This window comes from Ictidomys tridecemlineatus, chromosome 3, assembly GCF_052094955.1.
Source record: "Ictidomys tridecemlineatus isolate mIctTri1 chromosome 3, mIctTri1.hap1, whole genome shotgun sequence".
In the NCBI taxonomy this organism is placed as follows: domain Eukaryota; kingdom Metazoa; phylum Chordata; class Mammalia; order Rodentia; family Sciuridae; genus Ictidomys; species Ictidomys tridecemlineatus.
This window is the reverse complement of record NC_135479.1, coordinates 42017951-42042836: the sequence shown is the minus strand read 5'-3', so window position 1 is coordinate 42042836 and position 24886 is coordinate 42017951. Positions and strand designations below refer to the sequence as shown.

At 51.6% G+C, this 24886-nt stretch overlaps 1 protein-coding gene across 1 annotated transcript; it reads right to left on the bottom strand.

The window, feature by feature from the left end:
• Positions 1-1154: 1154 nt before the first annotated feature.
• Positions 1155-24328, bottom strand: Slc13a2 (solute carrier family 13 member 2). The gene is made up of 12 exons (XM_005327817.4): positions 24137-24328; positions 9466-9594; positions 8294-8430; positions 7986-8185; positions 7173-7353; positions 6925-7047; positions 4991-5209; positions 4702-4790; positions 4317-4438; positions 3055-3216; positions 2309-2446; positions 1155-1814 (listed from the first exon to the last, which is right to left on the bottom strand). Exons 1-12 carry the CDS (start codon positions 24236-24238, stop codon positions 1653-1655), a joined length of 1764 nt encoding a protein of 587 aa, XP_005327874.2. The 5' UTR covers positions 24239-24328; the 3' UTR covers positions 1155-1652.
• Positions 24329-24886: the final 558 nt, after the last annotated feature.

Sequence of the window (24886 nt, the reverse complement as noted above, 5' to 3'; positions counted from 1 at the left end):
GGGGTCCTGGTGCAGGTCTGGGAAGGAGATGTGATTTATGACTGTGCTTCACGTTTGAGGAATGCCAGCCTGGGGGGCCAGGGGGAGGCGGAGCCACTCTCCTGACACTCCTTGCTCTCCTGGAAGTCTGGCATGTCCTGTCAGGATCCTCTGTCCCCTGGGGACAGCCATGTTCTCCCCTGTACAGTAGCCCCCTCCTAGCTGCACTGCCCATGAGTTCCCCCGGCGGCTCCAGGGAGATGCAGTGAAAGCCCAGCCTAGGGGGGTACAGAATTAAATCCTTTCTCCCTTCACATCTCGGCTCCCTTTTCCATTCAACCATGAGGCTGATGATAAATATCTCTTTACCACTGCAGCAGGAGGGGAGTGGATGAAACTCTAGAAACTTCCATCCAGATGAGCTCAAGGCTTACATACCATCCTCCACAGTGAAGGAACTTAGGATAGATGCAAAGATGAACTTCTAGCCAGGAAAGGATGTGGAGCTCCTAGAATGGATGCTAGCTGTAGTATCATCCTTCCCTAGCCTATGCCCACTTTGCCAGATAAATGAAAGCTCCGGAAGCTATGAGAGTTCAGGGTCGGGTGGCAGAGGAGGGCAAGTGTGGAATCAAGAGCAGAATCATCCAAGGTTGTCAGGTTCTGAACTCAGAAGGTCATGGCAGTTTTGAGCCTGTTCCTATGAGTCTAAACTACATTCTTCTTGCTGCAGGGTGCCATTTGGGGTGAGGGTCCATCTTTCTGGGCACCCTGCATGGGTCAGCCAGCCTGGCTCCTCTGATCTGGTGGGACCGGTTTTTCCAGCTGGAGGAAGGGTCGGTGAGGAATTGGCAGGGGCACGGAGTTTTATGTAAATGCTCAGGGAGTGCTCTGGGAACGGGGAGGCCGGTTTTCCCAAAGACACGCAGGGACTGGCAGTTCCCAATTAGCAGTCCTGGTGATGTCAGTGCTGCTATCCTGGGTGGCTGCGCCCACTCCGATCGGCCCTGGCAGGGGTGCCTGACCATTACCTTCTCCTGTGGGTGGGAGGGATGTCAAGGGAGCCGTCGTGCAGGACAGAGACCAGGCCCCCTCCCGCCATATCTCCAGCCTGGCCCCACCCCCACGCCGTGTTGTGGAGCAGTCTAGAGAGCGCTGTGAGAGACACCCCAGACTCTACTGAAAAAAGACTTTAATCAGCTAATATTTGAACCCTCCCCAAACCTGGGAGCCTGGGGAGACCTCAGAACGCTGGACCAGCAGTCCCTGAGACAGGCCTTGCTCCCAGGCCACTCCAACCCTGAGTTTCAATAAATACAGTGCAAAGGGGTCTGGTCACTAAGCTGGGGAGACAAAGAAGGGCAGGGTGTATTTTCTGTGAACACACACGTGTGCACCACCAAACACGCACACAAACCCCCCTCGGACACACTCACGACAGCACCATCCTCACACGCACCGGCACACACACACACATGCATGAGTAGATACACACGCTTTCCTCTGACACACTAGAGATGAGCACACACCTTCACAAGCACACTCGATTGTGTAGACGTGGGCCTTTCTCTCAGTCTTCAGCCCAGGGCTTAGAACTTGGAGTGTCCCCTCCTGGCTCAGAGGAAATGGGACGGGGTGGGATTTTCCTGGGCATGGCTAGGCGGCACCCCAATCTAGGGGCCTGGCGTGGTGGTGTTGAGAAGGCATTGAGTCGTGGTATTGGAGTGGGCCCAGGAAGGGAAAGTGTGCAGGTCAAAGATGGGGATGGCCCAGCTGTTGATGGCTAGCGTGATGACCAGCACTCCGATGATGTTGAGCAGGAATCCCGCCCGGGCCTGGTGGGAGGAGAGTCAGTTCAACTAAGCAGATACTGAGCAGCACCATTAAGTACCTCTCAAGTGTCCAGGGGTGCTCCGAGCCCTTCCATTAGCAAAACTCTGGGAACTCCTTCTTGTGATCTAGCCCGCAGGGCTCAGCAACTTTCTTGCTATTTTCTTGACTCCCAGGGCTAACCGGGAAAAGGGGGCTCCTCATGAGCTGCAAACCTGGGCCTTGTTTTCTCTGAGTTCATCTCCCTAGTATGGGTACACCAGGCCCTCTGGATCTTCCGCATGTCCCCCATTTCCTTCCCTCTCTCATGGCCCAGGGCTGGAAGTGCTTGAAGATGTGCCAACTGAGGGGTCCTGTCCCCAGTCTCCCCTGCTGTCCCCTCACCCCCGAGGGTCCCACTCTCAGCTTGGAGACTCTCAGTGCCTTTCAGCCTTCTTGGCGGCCCAAGAAGTTGGAACTGGAAGGAGTGCTGAGACCTCCAGCCTTGCTTGCCACTCACCATATCTGACACTTTGAGGCCCCCGAAAGAGAAGACGATGGCGTTGGGTGGGGTGGCCACGGGCAGCATGAAGGCCAGGGAGGCCGCCAGAGTGCAGGGGAGCATGACATAGAGCGGGTGGAGGCAGATGGCCTGAGCCTGGAGAGGGGACCGTGGGGCAGAGCTGAGCTTGGTCCCCATCCCCGAAGGAAGGTTGTGGCCCCAGTTCTCCTGCTTCCCCGGCCTGGGGGACAACCCCAACCCCCTGCACACTCTCTGGTCATAACCCACCGCTTCTGCCAGAAAACCCTGGGTGACCTGGGAAAGGCCCCTTGACCTCCCTGGAGGGGATGAGTGTGCTGTGGGGCGTAGTGAGGGGAGGGGCCCATAAAACAGATCTCAAAGGGGCTCGGGAGGTGTCATCAAAGGCTGTGGGAACGCGCCTGGAGAGGAAGGGGCTGGGGACGCTCCAGGGAGCAATTTTACCCGTCACCTCTGGAATGACCAGAACAGGGGCTGGGGCAGGGAGGTGGGCGAGGCCACCTCTGAGCCCCATCAGGATATTCAAGGGGTGATGTCACCAGGGAGGGGGTGAGTCAGGGGCCAGAGGGCCTTTGGCCCGAGAGCCCAAGAACCTGGAGAAGGGTGAAAGCTCAGGGGTCCTCTGCAGGAAAGAAGAGGAGGCTGAAGGCAGGTCACTGTGCCCAGCAGGCAGAGCCCCTGGTGGGGCAGCCAGGAGGGGTGCCTGGGGGAGGGGTCCAGCTCACCATGGAGGCCAGGATGGGCAGGAAGAGTGTGGTGGTGGCCACGTTGCTGGCGCACTCAGTGAAGGTGGCAACCAGGAGACACAGGAGGAAGGCGGTAGCGGGCGGTGGTACACTCTGCAGCGGGGCCAGTTTGTCTCCCAGCCACGCAGACAGGCCGGATTTCTGGGGGCAGGAGGGTGGCGTTAGGAGACAGGGCTGCCCCGGGGTGCCCGCCCCGGGGTGCCCCCTGCCCTCTGCTGGGGGCTCTGGGAGGATCCTGCTCCTGCCACATCCCCAAGGTCTTCAGAGTGAAAAACGACTCTGAGGGGAAGACAGGAGCCACCTAGAATCAAGAGGTCCCTTCTGCTCCTCTTGAGGAACAATGAGGGGAGGGGAGAAGGGCCAGATGAGAAACTAGGAGGAAGGGTCCTCAGAAAATCTGGGATTTGGCGGGGGGAAAAGCCTTCACCCCATTTACCCCTGCTTCCTGACTCCTCTCAGGGGGTCACTGGGCCAATTCAGCCTTCTCCCTGCCCCCTCCAGCCTGGTGGGTTGGGGCTGAGGGAACCTTACTCCTGACACGAAGGGAGTGTAGGGGGAGGGCTAGGAAGAGGGGGACAGAAGGATGGGCAATCCACAGGGCGAGAAGAGCTCCCAGGTCTTGTCCCCTCCACATCCGTAATGCCAGCCGGGAAGAGCACTGCACGGGGCACACAGGGAGCTGGGACTTTGCCTCATTCCGTGCTGCCGTCTTAAGCGCAGTGCTGGACACAGTGGATGGACAAACTAACCACAGACCCAGGAGCCCCAAGCACCGATCCCTGACCTGGGGCACCTGCCTCCTGTCTGCAGTAAATGAGCTCAGCGAGAACAGATGCCCAGGTGCAGTTTCTGGGATTTCCCTCTTAGAGGGAGGCTCTGGAGAAAGATGCCCTGGTCCCCACAGCCTGGCCTGGTGTGATCATGGCGCCCCCTGGTGGCAGCAACCGGCACACTGTCAATGCCTGGCCAACCATAAGGGGCGGGTGGAGGTGGAATTCATTGCCCAGAGCAGGCCCCACCCATCAGTGAAGAGTGAGAGGTCGCTGGGGCTCGTGTTTCTTCTTTCTTTCCGTGGATGGGACCACCACCCATGTCCCTCTAGCTTCTGCAAATTTGCTGCCCACTGCTGGGCTCCTAAGTGGGGATCATGTCTGCCTTTTGGAGGGCACAAGCAGGCCTCTCTCTCCCTCCCACAGGGTTTCCCTCAAACAGCCTGGGGAGGGGGCTCGAGGGTCTCTCACCTCACTGCCTTTGGCCAGGGCAAAGCCACCACCCAGCAAGAACACGATATTCCAGGGCATCTTCTCGTTCACTGTCTTCCAGTTGAGGAGGGCAGGAGGGGCCTTCAGCCTCCCTGGTTTTTCTACTCCCCAAGCAGAGAAGGATGGGTCACCCAGAGCCAACCAGCCTCCACTTGGGGGCTCCTGAGTGGGTCCCTTCAGAGCTTAGTGCATGCAGGAGGGAATCCCTCAGTTCTATAATGTTCCAACTTCCTTCCTGAGTCCCTGTGCCCTTGGCAAGTCACCCCAACCTCTCTGGGTTTTGTTGACTCCTGCCAAAGGTGCATTACATGCCTGTAGGCAGGGGCTGACCAGAGACCCTTTCTTGCCCAGTCCAGGTGCTTACCTGGGTTCTGGGTCAGCCCTGGGATCTTGGAGGGCAGGATGAACATAATTATGCTGATGAAGATGGCCACTGTCCCATCGGAGGCCATGCTGTGGGTGGGGCAAGGAGGACAGACTTGTGGCTCAAGACTGCTCAGACTCACAGGGTGGAGGGGTGGTAGAGAGAAGCCTCTGTCCTCCACCCCCCACCCCAAGAGTGACCTTGTGTTCTGCACTGGGGACTCTGCTCCCTTCCCTCACCTCCCAGCATTAAGCCTCAGGTATGTCTCCTCCTCCCCAACAGCTCTCACCTTTCACCCTTTTCATTAGGGAAAGCTAGGTTACCCCAGCCTTCAAAGAAACCCGGCTCTCGTGTGAACCACAGCAGCACCAGGGCCACAAAGAGGATGGTGACAGCCTTTTCTGCAAAGCTCATGGGGCCCAGCAGCTTGTGCTGTCTATGGATGACTTGGAAGGCTGCGTCCTTTCGCTCATTTTCCTGTTCTCCAAAGCCAAAATTCTTCCGGAAGCTGTAGGCAGAGGGCAGGAACAGCTCGTGAGGCCCTATACCAGGCAGGGAGCCAGGGGCTCTGAGTATCTATGATGTGAAGACTGAAGCCCAGAGAAGTCATTTTGGGGCCACTCCACTAGCCCTGACTCTACTGATGGTTCTGGAGAAGAGCAGAAGACTCAGAGGGGACCATGGCTTACCGTGGTTGCACAAGGCTTACTCTACTGATGGTTCTGGAGAAGAGCAGAAGACTCAGAGGGGACCATGGCTTACCGTGGTTGCACAAGGTTGACTTGTGCTTGTTCCTGCTCCACCTGCCCTGTTGATTTCCTTCCTCCAAGGGATCTCTTTGGCTGGCCTAGTAGGACCTAGTGGCTTGGACCCTCTGTCTTCTCCCGGTGCTGACTCACAGCTCTCTTCCTTCACAAGCCTCTCAGAAAATCCTTCTGCTGGCCTCTGGGTGTCCCCTGCCAGCCTGAGCCCCACTGGAATTGTCCTCAGTGGCACAGGAGGCTATGGTCTGTTTCCTTGCACTGCTTATATAACTTGTGTTGACATTTAACTTTTCACTGGGTAAATCTCACTTGCCTTCTGGACTATGAGTTTTTCAAGGGCAAAGAGCATGCTTTACTCATCTTTGACTTCCCCATGGTGCCTGGCACTGTGCTGATCTCTTCAACTACCACCTTGCCTTGTACCAGCCCCTCACCTTAATCCAACCTCCTCAAATGTGAACAAGTGATTTGCTGAAAGTATAGCAATGATGCTTATGAACTTGCAATGGCTCCCCTCTGCCTGGGAAGGCAGGGCAAATAACTCAGACCACAGTAGCACTGATACCACCACTCCTGTGCTATATGCACAGTAGACATCACTAATCAATCCCAGACTCGATTCCAACTGAGTCTTATCAGGGTCTCCAAGGATTTTCAACATAGAAGCCCAAAAGTGACTAGGAGTAACTCAGGGTTGCAAATAGGAATGCAACCTTATTACTCTTGACCTCAAGAACAAGTCCTCAAATCTTCACGTGGCTCACAGTATCTTCTGCAATCTTCCCCTGCCCGATTCTTGAGTTTTGTGTCCTGATACTCCCCCCCACCGCCCCTTTTCTTTTTTGCGTTTCAGACCCACAGAGCCAGAGCCCCTCCAAATGCACAGGCTCTTTCTTGCCTCTATGCTTTGGAATGCATTGATCTGTTCTCTACTTGACTTATTTTAGTCCTGCAAGAGTGGGCTCAGACATTGTCTCTTTGAGAAGCATCTTAGAATATCCACTACCTGAAGCACTTCACCCTCTGTCATGTTCTCCACCATATTCATCATCCATCAAGGATTTGCAAATGCCCATCAATATTCTCAGCACTTAGCACAGGCTCCAAGCATGCGGTAGGAACATAACACATGCTTCTACAATTGTCGTGTTCCTTAAGCACTTATCCAAGGACTGTAGAGCATTAGGGGAAGGGGCCTGGTCTGGGCATCAGGAGACCTAGTTTTCAATCCCAGCACTGAAAAATCTAGTGGTGACCACCCTCAAGACAGTGCTCATCTACCAACTTAGGTAACATCATCCACCAAGCAATTCCCTCAAATAGGAGGTCAAGTGCACCGAGGGGCCTTGGGAGAAAGAGCCTTATCAAGGGCTCTGTCATTTTCACATCTGGATCCCACCAGAAGCTCCCAGGGGTACAGACAAAGACCTGGACATCTCTTATTCACTCCGCCACTTACTTGAAACCCAGGAAGAGGATCTGAAGCCAAAGCCAAGACAGAATCAGCAAGATGACCATGGTGGGGAAGGCAAAGCCGAACCAGGAGGCAAAGTTCACCACGTTAGGGTTTTCGGGGAAGATCCTGAAGGGGACATAGGCTGCTGTGTGACATTGCCACAGCAACTGCCCAGCCCCAATTGCCTCCCAGGGAGAGCTCAGGCTTCCCCTACCCCAGCCCTGTCATGCCTCCTGCCCTCAGTCACTCACGAGGAGACCTGGCCTTGCAGCACTAGGTTGGGTGTGGTGCCAGTCAGTGTGGCGATGCCCCCGATGCTGGCTGAGTAGCAGACGCACAGGCTCATGCACTGCGTGAAGCGGATCTGTTCCTGGGTTTTCTGTATTTTCGGCTTTGAAGGAGCAGCGGTGACAGGGGTGGCCTGCCCATTATCTGAGGAATAAGGGAAAGTTCAGGTTGGGGCAGGCATAGGGACAGCTTCGGGGAACATGGTTGAGGCTCCATGGCCCCCAGGGTACCTTGTCAGTGGACAGCCTAGACCTGGGCTGGGAGGAGGACAGAAGCTGTTCCTAGGTCTGAGTGGGCCCAGAATTCCCTGGAGCCTCAGGCTGAGAGTATCTTTAGACACCATCTGGTCCATCCTCTCTTGAGAGAGGGAACTGAGGCACAGAGAAGAGAAGAGGATTATCCAAACAAGGCAGGGATGGCGCCTAGGGCACTGCCTGCCCACCCAGGCTCCAGCTCTCTTCTCCTAGGGTGACCACGCCTCTTGGATTGCCCAGGACTGGCTGAGGGTATTCCTATTTTATTTTATTTTGAAAACTTCATTGCAGTACTAGGGATCAAACCAGGGCTTGAGCGGCTCTCCGCCCCTAGCCCATGGGTCTTGGGATTGTAAAACCAGGAAAGTTCCAGGTAATCCCGATCAAGCTGGTCACTGTGCCTCTCACTTCCCTCTTCTCTGCACAAAGGCTCCAAGATGACCACCCTTGGGGAAGGATGGCCTCTCAGATCTTCCCCCAAGAACTGAGTGGTTGGGGTAGGGCCTGCCTCTTCTCTCTCACCAAGCTTGGTCACTTCCTTCTTGGAATTTGGTTCCTGGAGCTCGAAGGTAGGGTTGTCACTCCCCTCCTCGATGTCCTTGGGTGTGCCATGCAGCTGCTCCAGGACCGCATGCGCAATGGGCACCATCATGGCCGTGGTGGCTGTGTTGCTGATCCACATGGACAGGAAGGCAGTGACCAGCATGAAGCCCAGGAGTAGCCTAAGGACAAGCAGGTGGACACACTGTCATTCCAGCTCCCCTTCAGGGACTGGGAGCCCTGAGTGCCGCCCGATCCCTATTCTCCTGTCCTGGTTTGTGGGAACTCACAGGGCTGGCCGCACCCCGATGAGGAGGAGCACACGGAGAGCAATTCGTTTGTGCAGGTTCCAGTGCTCCACAGCGATGGCCACGAACAGCCCCCCGATGAACAGGACGTTAGTGTCCTTGAGGTACTCGATGCAGACCTGGTGGGCAGGGATGGGACTGAAACCACAGCTAGACCTGGGGTCTCCCACGATGTTCCTGTGCTTTTAGGGTGCAGGTCACTAACGTCCCTGCAGACTGGCTCTCCCCTGACCTTTCAGGACTAAATGGAAATGGCCTTTGGATCATCTGCCATTTGATATTAACCAGGTTCCTCAGTTCTTGCCAAACTCACTCTTGGTCCCCTCAGGATGACTGGGCGACAATCTAGCCTGATCCTGTTCATCATTCAAGCCACGGATTGGAAAATAAAAATAATTTTATGCTCTTTCTAGAAAGCAGAGCAGTGGTTTTCTACAAGTGGCCATCAGATGAACTCACCCTCCTCACCATCAAATGCAACTTGCTAGAAATGAAACCACTCTCACCTACTAAATCAGAAACTCAGGGGTGGACCCAGCCCTCCAGGGGTTTCTGGTGCTGTTTCACGTTCAACCAGGAGTATAAAGCCCGCCCTCTCTATCTGTGGGTTCTGCACCAACCTTGAATGGAAAACATTTTTTTTTTTTTAAAAAAAGCTCATCTATACCCCACCCCATCATTATTCCCTAAACAATAGATCAGAACAACTATTGACATTGAGTTAGGTATTATAAGTAATTTAGAGACAAACTTAAAATATAAGGAGGATGTGCATATGTTATATGCAAACACTATGCCATTTTGTATAAGGGACTGGAGCATCCCGGGACTTGGGTATCATGAGGTCCTGGAGCCCATCCCTTGTGGATAATGAGGATTTACGGATTCTCAGGGCCCTTTTCCTGACCAGGCCCTCAACCTCCTTGGCAAATCTCATCACTCTCGCTTTTAATGATCTTTCCACATCAGCCACAGACGTTTCTAGAATGCCCTCCTTGGCCTCTCCCTAGTTCCTCTCTCACTGTTCTCTGGCCTGTCAAGCAGCGGCATGCACACCACCTGCAGTGAGGCTCCCTTGGTTACCAGGGCTCTCGAGAAACCCATGCTCTCTCCCTGGGATCCCTTCCTCCTATGGATGGATGGATGGGGCTCACCTCAGAGGCATCCAGGATACCCATCATGGGGAACAGGATGATGGGGAAGAGGGCAGTGACGGCCAGGGGCAGAGCCTCGGTGCACCAGAAGAGCGCCATGAGAATGATGGTGTAGGCGCAGTAGGCTTCCTGTGGGCGGGAGGGGAGCAGCAGAGCTGATGGAGGGGGCAGGGGTGCGTCCCCTTCTGTCCCCAAGAGAAACCAAGTAATCCGTAACAGCAAGGAGGGTGGGGAGCCTGAAAAACCCATGAGTCCCAAACCCAAGGTCTCAGTTTCAGATAGAAATGAAAAAATAAAGCAAGGCACTCACCACCTTGTCTTTGACCTTGGCGGCCCAGACATTATCACCCAGTCATACTGAAGAGACTGGAGTTGGCTGTCAGGCCCCATCCAGCCACAGAGGACTGCATGGGGCCCAGGTTAAGGTCCTGAGATGAAATGGGGGCTGACAGAGGAAGAAGTGGGACCTGGGTGATGTGGGCCCCTGCCAGGTCCCTTCCCTATCTCTTATCACAACTTGTGAGAATGTTTTTATTTGTATGATTCATGTCTCCTCTGCTAGGAGGCAAGCCCCAGGAGGACAGAATCAGTTTTGTGGCATCTGAATCCTTAGAGCCCAGGACCCAGCAGGCTTTGGAGTGAATCTTGTTCTGGGCGGGTCGGTGGTCTTCTTTGTAGCAACCCTGATCTGGCGGCTGCATCCCACAACTCCAGAGGCATGTTCACATTTATAGACCCCCTGAAAGTTTTCCCCATCCCTAGGTTGCTCAGGGAATTATGGGGGAGACCCTGAAGCATGGTCTTTGGGTACCAGAAGCCTCTCTTCCCTTACCAAGGCCTCCAAGTCAAGAGAAGTTTGAGCTGGAGCAAGCTTAAGCTGGAGCAGAATGAGGGCCAGACAGTTGGCCCCAGAAGTCAAGGGTCCAGCCTACTTGACAGAGCCTCTTCCAGGGCTGGGGAATCATTAGCCAAAGGAGGCCTCTGGGGAAGGAGGCACCTGCCCTGTTTGCCAAAGAAAGGGGCGTCCTGCAGGGATTAGTTGGACCACAGGCTGGGAGAAGGGCTCCTCTCTTAGCTGTTCCAATTGCCCCGTTCTTCTCCTTCTCCCCTCTTAGGCTCACTCCTTGGCATCTCATTCCCTTAGTACCCTGAAGATTGGCAAAGGTCCCTTAGGGTAGGGGTAGGGGGTTCCCTGGGGGAACAGGAAGATGCTGTTATTGAACAACTCTTAAGAGCTGGGTGTCAAACAAGAGTCATTAAGAAGGGTGTGGTGGTCCCACTTTATGGATGAGCTCGGAGAGTGAAGTGGCTTGCTCAAGGTCCCAGAGCTAAGGAGTGGCAGAGCCAGTATAGGGTATCTGGATTGCCTAAGTCCCAGGGCTTCCCAAGAGCATTTTGCTTGCAGTCATGGAAAGGTTCCCTGGAGTCCCGCAGCATGCAGCCCGCACAGTTGCTCACAGCCCCACTGTGGAGCTGAGCAGGCTCTCTTTGCACTAAACCTCCACGCATCTCAGCCTGGACACAACCCATCAGCTTCAGGGGTGGGGCCCCTTGACCCTCGACCAGAGATCCACCCCTCACCTCCCCCAGCGGGATTCTGCTGATGCAGGTATTTCTCCAACCGCTTCCTTACCTGCAGTGACTGGCTGGCCAGTCACTTACCCTCCCCTTGGGCTAAGGGCAGACCAACCCCTCTGGACCCTAGTGTTCCCCCCACCCAGCTAGAATTATCTGGCCACAGGCAGGAGGAGAGCTGGGGCAAATTGCCACTGCATTGATTCCAGGAAAAAGCTCTGCAGAGGAACCATGAGACCACTCTGCCAGGCATAGTGATGTATGTGCTTCAAAGGCTTTTAAAACTCACACTTAGATGCTCTGTGAGGTGCTGGCTATTGTCCCTATTTGATAAGAGACAGGTGAAAATAAATCAGGCAGATATCTCAAAGCCACCACCGTGGTGGCGCAACCAGCTATCTGGGAGACTGAGTAAGTCTGGACGACTCAGTGAGACCTTGTACCAAAATTTTCAAAAAATTAAAAGGCTGGGGATGTAGCGCAGTGGTAGAGTGCTTGCCCAGCATGTACCTGGGTTCCATCCACAGAACTAAAAAAAAAAAAAAATTGCACAAATATAAAGCAAATAGACTGGGCCATCTTGTTCTTAGGGCCCAGTTTTTACTCTGAACTCAATGCCTCCCATTTGAAGGTGTCCTCAGCCTCAGCCTCCCTGTGACGAGTGGGGTGTAGATGGGATAAGCTGAGGCTCTGTATCTAAACAGAACTATCTTTCCAGGACCTGCCACTTCTGTTGCCTGTCTCTGTCAAGGCATGTCACTTTATTTATTTTTATTTCATTTTTTTGAGATGGGGGTGTGTGTCTCACTATATTGCCCAGGTTGGCCTCAAACTCCTGGACTCCAGTGATCCTCTTGCCTCAGCCTCCTGAGTAGCTGGGACTACATGTACTTGCCACTATGCCTGGCTAAGGTGCTTCATTTTTGAGGCCCCTTTTCCACACTCTAAAGGAAGTTGTTAATAGTCAGACTTGCCCCTGTGACTCCAGCAGGTTTAAAGTCTTTATTTTATTTTTATGTGGTGCCAAGGATTGAACCCAGTGCCTCCCGCACACTGGTCGAGCGCACTACCACTTGAGCCACATCCCCAACCCTCCAGCATGTTTATCATGTGGTTCCTTTCTGCTACTCCCCCCACCCCCACCTTTTTTTTTTTTTTTTGCAGTACTGGGGATTGAACCTAGGGCCTCATGCATGCCAGACACGTGCTCTACCATTGAGCCACACATCCCCACTCTCTCTCTTTTTACAACTATGCAGGGTACCTCTCTAAAACCTGTCTCATATTCTATCCTGAAGCCTTCCCTGACCCTGGTGGCTTTGGCCCTGTGTCCCCACCTGGCCTCCAGGGCAGTCTGTCAAGCCATAGACTTATTTGCTGACTTGTTCTTCTTGGATCATGGGGCATGGAATTCTGAGGATCCATGAAATTAGATGGGAAAAACGAATCCATCTATTCATTAGTATCCAACCAAGGCTATGAACATAGGTCACAAAGTCCCAGTACAGACTGTCCTTGGTTTACAAATGGTTTGGTTTATAATTTTTCAACTTTATAATGCTGTAAAAGTGATAAGAAGCTGGGAGTGGTGGCGCATGCCTATCATCTCAGCCCTTTGGGAGGCTGAGGAAGGAAAAATCACCAAGTTGGAGGCCAGCCTGGGCAATTTAGGGAAACCCTATCTCAATCAACAAATCAATCAAATCCTCCAAAACTAATTAACAACAAAAGGGCTAGGGATGGAGCTCAGGAGCAGAGCCCTTGCTTAGCATGCAAGAGGCGTTGGGTTCAATTCCTAGTATAGGAAAAAGAAAAGGGACAGGGGTGGGGATAAGCATTCAGCAGAAGCTCTGCTTTCCTGTACATCAACTATTAACCATTCATCAGTGGTGAGTGCCCACACTACGGTCCTGTGTCTCACTCTCAGTGCAGTATTTAATAATTACATGAACAATTCAACACTCTTAATACAAAATAGGTTTCGTGTTAGACAATTTTGCTCAGCTGTAGTCTAACGGAAGTGTTCTGAGCACATTCAAGGCAGGTGAGGCTAAGCTCCGACGTTTTATAAGTTAGATGTATTAAATGCTTTTTCAACTTGAGATGCTTTCAATTTATGTCAGGTTTATAGGAACATAATCCCATCATAAATCAAGGCACAGCGATGCTATTTACTTTTCTTTCTTTTTTTTTTTTTTTTTTTTTTTTTGGTACTGGGGATTGATTCCAGGGGCACTTAACAACTGAGCCACACCCCAGCCCTATTTTGTATTTTCTTTAGAGACAGGGTCTCACTGAGTTGCTTAGTGCCTCGCTGTTGCTGAGGCTGGCTTTGAACTTGTGATCCTCCTACCTCCACCTCCTGAGCTGCTGGGATTACAGGTGTGCTCCACTGTGCCCAGCCTATGTTGTTAACTTTTTCTTTTCTTTTTGCAGTACAGGGGATCCAACTCAGGGTTTTACACATGCTGGGCAAGCACTGAGCTATTTATCCAGCCCTTTTTTTTTTTTTTTTTAATTTTGAGATGGGATTTTGCTAAATTGCCCAGGCTGGCCTCAAATTTGTGACCCTCCAGCCTCCTGAGAAGCTGGAATTACAAGTACTGTTTATAGTATTATTGGTGACTTTGTTACAGACTTTTTTTTTTCTTTTTTCATTTCTTTCTTGCTTTTTTTTTTGAGACAGAGATTTGCCATGTTCCCCAGACTGGCCTGTAATTCCTGTACTCAAGCAATCCTCCTGCCTCAGCCTCCCAAATAGCTGGGACTATAGGTGTGCCCAGCTCTTACAAATATTTTATTGTGGCTGTCGGATATCGAATACTTGCCCAGATCAGTTGTTGTAGTTATCTCAAGAATACATCTCCATACATTGTTTATACAGATTGCTATCTGACATTATGGTAGTTATTATACCAATGCTAAATCTTTCTAATGCACTGATAAGAAAGCACATATACCTCTGAATTGCGATGTCTGTTTCCATGATTTGATAACCATATTTCAAAATAATAGGGTTCCTTTTAAGTCTACATATTTTATTTTATGCATTTCAAAGCAATATTTGGAGGAGGGAAGCTGAGACTCAGCGAGGCTCCGCCGTGCCTGTTAAGCTGGGAGGATCTGGGCTTGAGGTTGGGGAGCTGACAGTATTCTGAGAGTCCCCCTGGGTCAGGTAATGGCCCCTTGTGCACTCCTGAAAGACAGAGCACTGGGGATCCTTTCTTCTTGGTCCCGTACATGTCTGATTTCAAGGTCAGTTTCCTCTGCCCAAGAGGTGGGAATTCAGGATTAGCCTGTCCTCCAGCCCTGATGTTCTCTGCCTTGCAGTCTGGCTTTATGGAACTTGAGCTGACCAAGTTCAGCTGGTAGCCTATGACCAGCTGCTCTCCAGGACTGATAAACTACACGAGTTCAAGGGCGCTGTTCACATTTGGAGTTGTGCAAGGAACAGCCCTTTACTGCTGCCTGCAGCCTCCTCCCCTGGAGCTCAGAAACCAGTGGGGAAGAGTCTTCTCCTGGGGGTTGCTGCTCTTGCTTCTGGCTGTCACTGCCTCCTGCTTCCCGGTGCCAGGATAGTTGTTCCTCAGTTGTAGCATATGAGCATTTATCCTCTGAGTGTCTTCTCACTGCCCCCCTGTGCGGAAGATTGAATGCAGGGCCTCACACATGCTAGGCAAGCGCTCTGCCCCTGAGCCACATCCCAGCCCAGTGTCTGTCTCTGAGCTCCCGAGGACAGGAGCACAGTCTCTGAGTCTCTCCCTTCCCTTCTTTATTGGCCTTGGCTCCTCCTTTCCCACTTGTGCTTCTCCCCATCCTTGGAGGTTCATAGCCCTGTTCATACCCCCTTGTCCCCACCTCCATACAGTCCCTGCTGCTGGAGGCCCTGGGACTGGGGTGGGGGGAATGGAGTTGGGCCTCTGGCCTGTTCATTAGCCACTCACTCCACAAGCACCCTCCCTGGGTCTGGCTGGTTCAGCCCCTCACACACTCCCATGTATTTTATTTTTCTTCAACTGTGGGCCTCTAGTCTGATCTAAGGCCCAGCCTCTGACCCCAAGACTCCTGTAAAAGTCTCCTCATCCATCTGTCTGTTTGCTCTCTTGTCCCTGAAATCACTTCTCCTTGCTGGATCCAGTGATCTCAAGGCACAAATCTATTTAATTTGCATTCCTCTCCCTCAGCACACAGCCATTCACCTTGGCTCTTGCTGCTTTTAGGTACCAAAGTTCAGGACTGGTCTCTGCCTCCTGTCTTTTTTTCCCCCTCCTTGGTGCTGGTGATTGAACTTAGTGCCTCTCACATGCTTTCACTCTCTACCACTGAGCCACATCCCCATCCCTGTGGGCCTTGGGCCTTAAAACCTCCTTCCTTGCTGTCTCTGCTCTGGCCACACTGGTCCTCTTTGAGTCCCTCCATCCTTTCTCTAGCCACAGGGCCTTTGTACATCAAGGCCTACTTGTCTCCCTACTTTACCTAGTTTAGTTGATATCTACAACCTTTTTTTTTTTCTTTCTTTCTTGTAGAACTGGGAATTGAACCCAAGGCCTCATGCATGCTGGGCAGGCACTCTGTCACTGAGCTATATCCCCAGCCTCTCTACACAGGCTTAAGATCTCAGCTCAAACCTTCCTTCTCCAGGGAAACTTGGCTTCCAGGCTGAGGTAGATTCCCCATTTTTCACACTCTAAGTTCTGGTACCTCTTCTGCACAGTGGTTATCGAAGCCTATAATCAACATTGTTTTATGAACTAAATGATAAGCATCAATTTTTGTTGCTAGGCTGTGCCCTCTGGGGTCTGAGCCCCTTTCTGCTCATTCCAGCATGGAGCCTGGCATCTTTGCAATAGAGCTAGCATCCTGAATGACTGACTGAATGAATGTAGGCCCTCGGGAGAGAGACATTTGTCAGGCCCAGTTGTGCCCCTAAGGCTGACAGCATTCTTCTTTTCCAATGGGAAAGCACACACTGGGAGTCAAAAACAAAAAACAAAACAAAACAAAAAAAACCTGAGTGCCAAGGCCCAGCTTTATTACTGTGTATTTTTGGACAAATTACTTAACCTCTCTTGACTTTCTTTTCTTTTGTTTTTTTTTTTTCCTAAGAAATACACAGCCTTTCCAGCTGTACACACATGTATCCCCTTTATATAGTTACAAATAGAAATAAGAGAAACACTGACCTGACTGGGAGAGTAAACAAAGTAAAGGAATAACAGATGTGAATGTGCAGAAATAGGTTATAAGGCATTGCATCCCCTGACCAAATAACAAGGCTGGCGTTGGGGGAGCAACATGCTCCTGGACTGCAGGGAATCAGGATGCATGAGCACAGATGGAAATGAATGCACCAGAGAATCCAGGGCAGACTCTGGACCCTGGGTGAGCGGCCAATGTGGGCAAGGTCAAAGAATGCGGATATCATGGGCTGTGGCTGTCAGGCAGAAGCCAATACACCCACAGTCTCAAAGTGTCACAGCTTATTTCTCCTGGTGATTGAAGGTTAACCCAGGGTGGGAATGGCCTGGCACACAGCAGGCCTCTCCTGCTGGCCCTCTGCCCCTGCAAGCGGGGATGCGGCTGGCAATGAGTGTTCCTGGGCCCAGAAGCAAGGTGGGGCACAGGGTGCTATCCTGCTAAGCACCACCGTAAAGGAGAGACGAGAAGGGTGGGTGCCCAGAGGAGAAGGGCTTCTTCCCTGAGTCTCCTTCCATTTGGGCTGAAGAGGGGGTTCAAGAAAGGGATTGCTGTGTGGGTGCTGAGGGATGAGTAGGAGTTCGGTTGGTAGGCAAGAGGGGTTGGGGTGAGGGGATAAGCACAGAGGAAACAGAACACGGCAGAAAAGATCCAGATCCATTCCTGGAAGGGTGTATACTTGGAAAGAACCCGATGTGCTGACCTAGGACTTTATTGGGAAGATAAAAGCCGGAGTCCTTTGAAGGCTTTAAAGCAGATAGAGTGAAATGGTCAGGCTGGTGTTTTATTAAAAGATTACACAGGGACTGGAGGTGTAGATCAGTGGTAAGGCATGTGGTTAGCATGTGTGAGGTGTGAGGCCCCCAGTATCAAAAACAAAAACACGAAACAGAACAAAAAAAGAAAGAAAGAAAAGAGAAAAAACTGAGTGTCAGTGGCCAGGCACAGTGGTGCACATCTGTGATTCCAGCTACTCAGGAGGATGAGGCAGGACGATGGCTAAATTCAAGACCAGCCTGGACAACTTAGTGAGACCCTGTCTCAAAGCCAAACAAAAAGAATTGGGACTGTGGCTCAGTGGTAGAGTGCTCATCTAGCATGTGCGAGGCCCTGGGTTCAATCCCTGGTACAAAACAAAATAAAATTACACACAAGTTCTCTGATTTGGGGGTTCTTAACCTGTTTTGGGTACCAGGACCCCCCTTGGCAGCTTGATGAAGACTTCAAATTCCTTAGAACAAGTTTTTCTTTTTCTTTAAATGTATATTTTAGTTGTCAATAGCCCTTTATTTTTTTATTTATTGTTATGCAGTGCTAAGAATCAAACCCAGTGCCTCACACATGCTAGGCAAGTGCTGTACTACTGAGCCCCCCCAGCCCCAGCCCTAGAACAAGTTTTTAAAATGCAGTAAGTAAAACAGATAGGCCTATAAAGAGATGACCGTATTGGAATCCAGCTATTAAATTATGAAAAGAAAAAAAGAAATGCTGGCAGGATGACATCCTTTCCAGGCAGATGTCAAATGCCTAATACCTTTGAGGACTGAATAGACAAAGGGGACAATGGTCGATTCACTTATAAAAATGCGTCCCACTGTCTCCACAGCAACCCGCCCAGAAGCCAAACCGCAACTCCAGCAGCAGGTGGCCCTCAACAGTTGAGATTTGTTCAGATTGCCAACTCCCCTTGGTTTTGCTCCCCCCCCACCACCACATCCTTCTCCCACTTCCAACTCTGCCCAACCCCCAGAAAGCCAAATATGCTCTCCTGACCAGTCTGGGGGGTACCCTTCTCTACTTAGCCTGCCATTGGCTCCCGGTGCTCACAGCCTCCCTGCTGGGCACACCTGAAGCTGGCCCTTTCCTCCTGTGGTTCAGAAGTGTTCCCATTCCCCTCCCTGCCCATCTTGGGGCTCTGCAAACGCAGGCGATGACGGCTGGCTCCTCCAATCCTTTCTCACTTGGGTGGACTCTGTTTATTTCTGCCCCTCTATGCAAAGGACTTTGTTGCATCATCTTCTGCTCTGAGAGAGGATGGAATTTCTTTCCTCCTTCCTTTCTTTCTTTTTGGAGATCAGGTCTCACCATGTTTGCTCAGGCAGGCTTTGAACTCCTGGGCTCGAATGATCCAACTGCCTCAGCCGAGACTGAGACAATGGATTTCTGAGTGTCAGAAATAACAAAGTAGGGCGGGGGGAAGGTTCCTGACATCACAGTTTGGGCCACAGCCAGGCTTTCTGTGTCCAGTAAAGAGCCAACGCAAGCTAAGCCGGGGCCACATGAACACAGCATTCCCACACTCCCCCGCGAATTTGATCCTCACCACAGCCCTGGGCCTCGCTGGATTACATGCAGGAAATGTGGCTGTTGAAAATTGTTCCTTCTTTTCCATTCCTGGCTTTCACCTTGGAGCCGCTGATAACCAGGGATGTGATTTAGCAATCTGGGGGCAAAGTCCGAGTTGGGGAACCTTCTCTCTCTACTCCAGGGATTCCCCCTGGCCTTGGAGGCTGGCTCCTTCTTCTAGTGCTACTTTCAGGTACCCTAGAGACGAGGGAACCCGTCTCCGCACAGCCCCAGGTGCTGCTTGCTTGCATCTGCCCTTGGGGACCATAGCTGCCACTCTGAGGGGACGGCCAGATGTGCCTTCCTGTTTCACAGGTGGGAACATCTGAGGCCCTCAAGTGGACAACAGCCCATCAGAAGAGAACTGTGGAGAAGTGAGGCATATATATGGAGCCTGAGGCCCGTTGGTGTTTCCTGGGGGACCCGGAATGCAACAAGAGGCAGAGCGTGGAGGGAGCTGGAGGTGACAAAGCCGGGAGGTGGGCACTCTGGGTTCGGAGGATGTGTTGTCTCATCTTCACAAGAAACAGCCCCTTAGAGGTGAGAGGGGTGGAGAGGCTTGGCGAGGTTGCAGGCTGCACGTGGTCTTGACTATATTTGAATCCACATCTTATCTGATTCCAAAATGCATACTTTGTTTTCTGGACTCTGCTTTCATCCACCAAGAGCCAGAGAGTCTCAAAAGATAGAGGGTCCAAATTCCTCATACAGTCTTCCGGGCCATAATGAGTCACCTAGAGAGTCCGGTGCCCTTTGGGATGCAGGAATAGCTGGCAGGAAGGCTCTCTACACAGATATTAACGTGCCCATGTCCCCATGTCCTGTTTTTGTCTTTCTAGGCGTGCGGGTAATTCAGATGAAGAACTTCCATCATCTTCTGTTTTCACTATAACTCAATAATGATTTCTGCTGAGCTCTTGTATGCCCAACACTGTGCCCTAGGGAGACTGTTTTTTTTTTTTTTTTTTTTTTTAATATTTTTGGGAGTCTGTCTTTACAGATGGTCCCTTTGAGTCTCGGGAGGCATTTGCTATTTTTAATTTTTATTTGTTTAATTTTGCTCTACAGGGATGTCCCTCTACCACTGTGCTGCATCTCCAGCTCATTTTCTTTTTTGTTTGGAGACAGAGTCTTGCTGAGTTGCTCAGGTTGGCTTCAAACTTGTGTGCACCACCACATCCAACTGTGTTTTTGACTCTTAACTTACTAGCCGTTTGACCCTGGAGCCAATCATTTACCATTCATGGTCCATAGCCTAAGATCCCCGCTCCTTCCCCTGGCCTTGCAGGACATTGGCTGACCTCTCCCTCCATCTCTAACCTTGTCCTAAACACTCTGATTCTCTCACTTCAGGCCACCTTGCCAAGCTCGCTCCTGTCCTCAGCCCTTGGTACTTGCTGCATGTTCTACCCAGACTGCTCTTCAAGCAGAGCTGGGCTTGACTGGCTCCTACCTGCCATTCAGGTCTCAGGTTGCTGTCTGCCCCTCAGGAGGCTGCCCTTCCTGCGTGCACAGCAGCCCCTCTCTGAGTCCCAGTCGAAAGGTGCTCTAGTGTTTCCATGGATTGTACAGCATGTGCTTTCCATATGTCTCCCCACTTCACGCCCCCATGAGGAATGCCCATTTCGTCAAATTCTCTCCTCCATGCACCTAAATGGTACCCGTCACATGGCACTCAGGCCTGGCTTCACCCATAAGGGAAGGGATGCACGAATGAATGAATGGAAGGTGCCACACACTGAGGGTGCTTCTGGCTGCAGGGCTGAGGGTGCAAGAGAACTTTAGAGTCTGCTTGTCCCCGATTGGCAGGGACCATCCGAGGGGACCAGCATTTAAGGGTTCTGTGGCCATTTCTGCTGTCTGCAGCCCTGCACTTATCCTCCTGGCCTTCCCTCCACCTGGCCTGCCCCCTACATCTGCCTCTGACCTGAACCTCACCGAACACCACCTGCTTCAGATTCTCCCCCGATTCCATTGGAAGAATTTGCTCCCTCCTCTGAGTTCTGCAGACTTCTTGCTGTATCTCTGTGTGGCATAAACGCCTGTCTCTGGACTGTAAGGAGCTTGAGGACAGAACCTTTGTATTCCTTTCTGGAACCCCTGGCACAGAGCAAGTGCTCCACAGACCTCTGGACAGGAAGATGGTGGAAGGTTTGGCTGGATGGGCTCGAAGGAGGAAGGCTTGGGAGGGGGTCACAGTGCGGGTAACACCCTGCCTCCGTGAACAGCCTCAGGCAGAGACCCCAAGACCAAGTTTCATTCTAGACTTATTTTTTCTAGCTGGAACTTTAAGCAAATAGCTTTATCATCCGGTGCCTCAGTTTACATGTCTATAAAACAGAGATAACAGTAGTAACTCCACTTATGTGGCAATAGTCACACTGAGGCTTTTGTGAGAAATAAGTGATCTAATACTTTAAGGTGCCTGGCTCAATGCCTAGCACATCAAATATACTCAATAAATGTCAACTATTATTCTGGACGCAGGTCTGAGCCTAGTGTGGGGTTTCTCCTTCCCACATTGGGGGCCACAGCCTTAGTCTAGAGACTCATTACAGAAAGCAGAGATTCAATGGGAATTCAGAAAAGGGTTCCCTTTGCATCTCTTCCTACCTTTATTTCTTCCCTCAAGAAGTACTTTCTGAGCATCTGCTCTGTGACCCTGGGATTCTGCCCTGGTTGAGATGAGGCCACTGTCCGCCTGGGGCCTACATTCTAGTGTAGGCAGTCAGAGGGTAAGCAGAAAATGAAACCAAAAGATTGTTTCAGATAGTGAATGTTCTATGACAAAAATAGGGGTATGTAATAAAGAGAGGCTGGAAGATCAGAGAGGTTTTCTGAGATGGTCTTTAGTGGAGGCACCTGGGAGAATGGTCCAGGCAGGGCGGAGCAGTCTGAGGGGCAGAGAAAAGACTAGAAAGACTACCTACCGAGGAGTGACCTGGAGGTGGAATGTAGGAGGTAGGGCATGGAGTCTGAGGGGTTGGCAGGGAGCAGAGCCTCAGGAAGGTGCTTATTCTGAGAGGTTTGGATTTAATTCCAAGTTTGATGGGAAGCCCACTTGGGGTTGTAGGCATAGTGACATGATCTTAGGTTTTGAGATCATCCTGACTGCTGGATGAAGAATGGTCCAGGCAGGGATAGGACAGGTGAGAAATGACAACATCCCCACCCTGGGATTCCATTCAGAGTACCAATGTCCCCAACTTATGATGGTTCAATTTAATGATTTTCTACTCATGTTGGTGCAAAATTGACATATATTCGGCAGAAACCATGCTGGAAGATTTGAATTTTGGTCTTTCCTAGGCTAGCAACATGTGGTCAGGTCCCCTTGGGTGATACAGGGCAGTGTCAGTGAGACACCGCTGCCAGTCAGCCACACAGTTATGAGGGTGTACACCCCTGTTCCATGGTGTCGCTAAGCCAGGATGGGTGGTAGGTTGGGTTCATGAAGTGTGTTTTCAGCTTGGCAATAGTTCAACCTAGGTGGAGTTTATTGGAGGTTACCACATCATAAAGTCGGGTGCATCTGTGGTGTTTTGGGGACAGTGGGTACAGTGGCCTGCTGGTGAGTGTGGACATGGATGGTGAGCCCTCTAGGGTGACTCAAATGAATGAGATGAAATTATTACTTCTGCTGGGGCTGGGGGAGGAGACAGGGACCCTGAGTTTTTGGCTCAGCACAATGAAGGAGCAGGTTGAATCATTTCTTGGTAAGACTGAGGGAAGACCCTGCTGGACTCAGGGTTTTGATCTGGATCTGGAGACGTGTAGGCTACTTACAGAGAAAATATTCAAGTGGGGAAGCCATCAGGGTTAGTTGAAGAATACAAATGTACAGACCAGGGACTCAGCATAGAAAGCATAAAAGCATGTGAGACACCATAAGGTCACCTGGGGGAGGGGGAGAGGGAGGGGAAGGGGAGGGGCTGGAGGGGACCCTGGGAAACCTCAAGCCTCCAGCATCAGATGGAGGAGGAGCCAGGAAAGGTGAAAGGAAAACCAGAAGGTGTCACAGAAGCCAACAATGACAGTGGCAAAGAGAAGGGTGACTGGCTAAGATGGAAGCTGCTAAAGGGTAGAGAAAGGTGCAGGTGGACTGTGGGGTTTGTTTGGTGCCATGGAAGCTGGTGGGGACCTGGTTCCCTGGAGCTGGGAGCCAGTCAATGAAGAAAGTGCAGGTGTGGTGTAGGCAGGGTCTTTGGGTCTGCTGTTGTGAGAGAACAGAGGAAGGAATGTCTGGAGATGGGATGAGCGAGGGATTTTTGTCTGTTCAAGATGAGAGATATTATGGGATGTTTGTGTGCTGATGGGAGAGAGAGAGAGATCAGGCAGCGGGGGGAGAAATTGACCAGGCAGGAAAGACAGGATAATTGTAGGAGCAAAAGTCTTTGCAAGTGGGTTTCCAGGGCCCCCTCAGAATTAGGACAAGGTAGGCAGTGTCTGGGCCAGCTGTGGGTGGCAGGACCAGCTATACTAAAGGGACAGCTGGGCCTCCTAACACACTGTATTCCCACCAAAAGGCCTGGTTTCTAGCACAGGTTCAGGTTTTCCTGCGGGACCCTGGGAAAATTACTGGATCTTTCTGGGTTGTGCTTCCCCTAGGGTGGTGATGGTGGGGTTATCACACTTGCCTATTTGAAAAATGCATCGGATAGATTCCCAACAGAGACATCACTGGCTTTGACCTGAGAGGAAGTTCGTCTCATAGGTCAGCAGGCTAATTTTAGATTCATAATTCTGCATTTCTTTCCCTACAGAGGAACTTGAAAGGGTACAAAAACCTGGCTCCATGAAACCAGGATCTGTCCTGGGACTTTTGAGTAAATGAACCTACCTTCCCCATCTGTAAAATGGGAAGGTGGGACTTGCTTCATAAAATGGGGACTGGGATTAGTAGGTACAGGGTGCAGGCCATGAGGTGGGGGCTCAAATGAATGAGATGAAATTATCACTTCTGCTGGGGCTGGGGAAGGAGGCAGGGACCCTGTGTCCCGACTGTGTGCATTGACAGGGGTTCCCCTTTTACCATTCCCCTCCTCAGCAGACCTAGCCCTTGAGGTTATAGGTCAACTTCTCTTTTTATTTACACCTGTGAAGGTACAGACTACCTGAGGTCAGCTTTCTCCTACTTTCCTTCCTTCCCTCCCAAACCTAGACACCGACCTCCCTCTTCCTGTCCTCCACCCCCCCCCCCGCCCCCAAAGAGCCCAGTGCAGGGACTTGGGTGGCACGTGGTAGGCAGATGGACTCCATCGGCCTCCTCCTGCATCTCCTTTACAGACAGGATTGGCTTCCTGTTCCCCAAAGCAGCAGATTTCAAATGCACCTGATTGATTCACAAGGAACTTCTACTTCTGGGTACCAAGCAAAAGCCCCCTTTGACCTCTTGGACATCAGCTCTCAGGAGGACCAGGAGGTTGTAATGACACTTCCAGGGTAGAGGAGATGAGGAGGCTATGCTGGGTCCTAAGGATGTCCCACCCTGGCCCAGACAGACCCTCCCCTGCCTCCCCTGGAGCTTTCTGTGCCCAGAACCCCAAGTCCTTACCTTACTGGGAACGAGGATGGGCAGAGGCAGCAGAAGGATGGGCAGAAGCAACACAATCAGATAGGAGCGATAGGCCCACAGGCCCTGCCAGCAGGTGGCCATGGTGTGGACCAACTGGAGCTGCCAGAGCCACAGTCTCCAGGAGACAAGGAACTGAAGGACCAAACAGAAGGCACAGCCAGTAGGTGGCTCCGGGGCAGGCTTATATAAAGCCAGTTGAGTGTTAACCATTGACCTACCCTGGCAATCACAGTGTTTTTGGAGCCAGGAGGTGGGAGTAGGGAGGAGGGACTTACTGGAGGAGGAAAGATCAGGAAGACTTTGCAAAGACAGGAAGGGGGAAAGGCCAAGGAATAAAAGCTTCAGATTCCTTCTAGAACTTAAGTCCAGAGTTAGCTCCTGTTTACAGAAGCTGCCGAGGGCTCTCACTGAGAAGGACAAGGGCTGTCACAAGAAGGGTGCTTGGAGAGTCTCCAGCAAGAACCCAAGTCCTCCTGGCCCAGCTTCCCTTTCTTCCCCCAAAGCCAATTCTCAGCTGAGCAATTGACACAGGCCTGGAGTGGGGTCCCTCAGGCCCACCTACGGAGGCACCCTGCCCTCCTGGAGCTGCCAGTCTGAGATGGAGAGGCTTGGAGCAAGCCCTTCCCCTCCTTCCAGGTGTCAAGGGAATTATCAAACTCACCTGTCCTGAAAATTTCAGAGTCACTGTGTGACACTGATCTGCTGGCTTGACTCTCAGAAGAGTCTCTT

What these genes read in the sequence shown, in the direction of transcription:
- Slc13a2 (XM_005327817.4), bottom strand. Translation starts at nt 24,238, where the DNA reads ATGGCCACCTGCTGGCAGGGCCTGTGGGCCTATCGCTCCTATCTGATT. An exon ending in CCATCCTCGTTCCCAGTAAG is followed by an intron (nt 9,595 to 24,136) that starts GTAAGGACTTGG and finishes TCCCGCCCACAG; the next exon opens with GAAGCCTACTGCGCCTACAC. An exon ending in AGGGCTGACCCAGAACCCAG is followed by an intron (nt 4,439 to 4,701) that starts GTAAGCACCTGG and finishes CTTGGGGAGTAG; the next exon opens with AAAAACCAGGGAGGCTGAAG.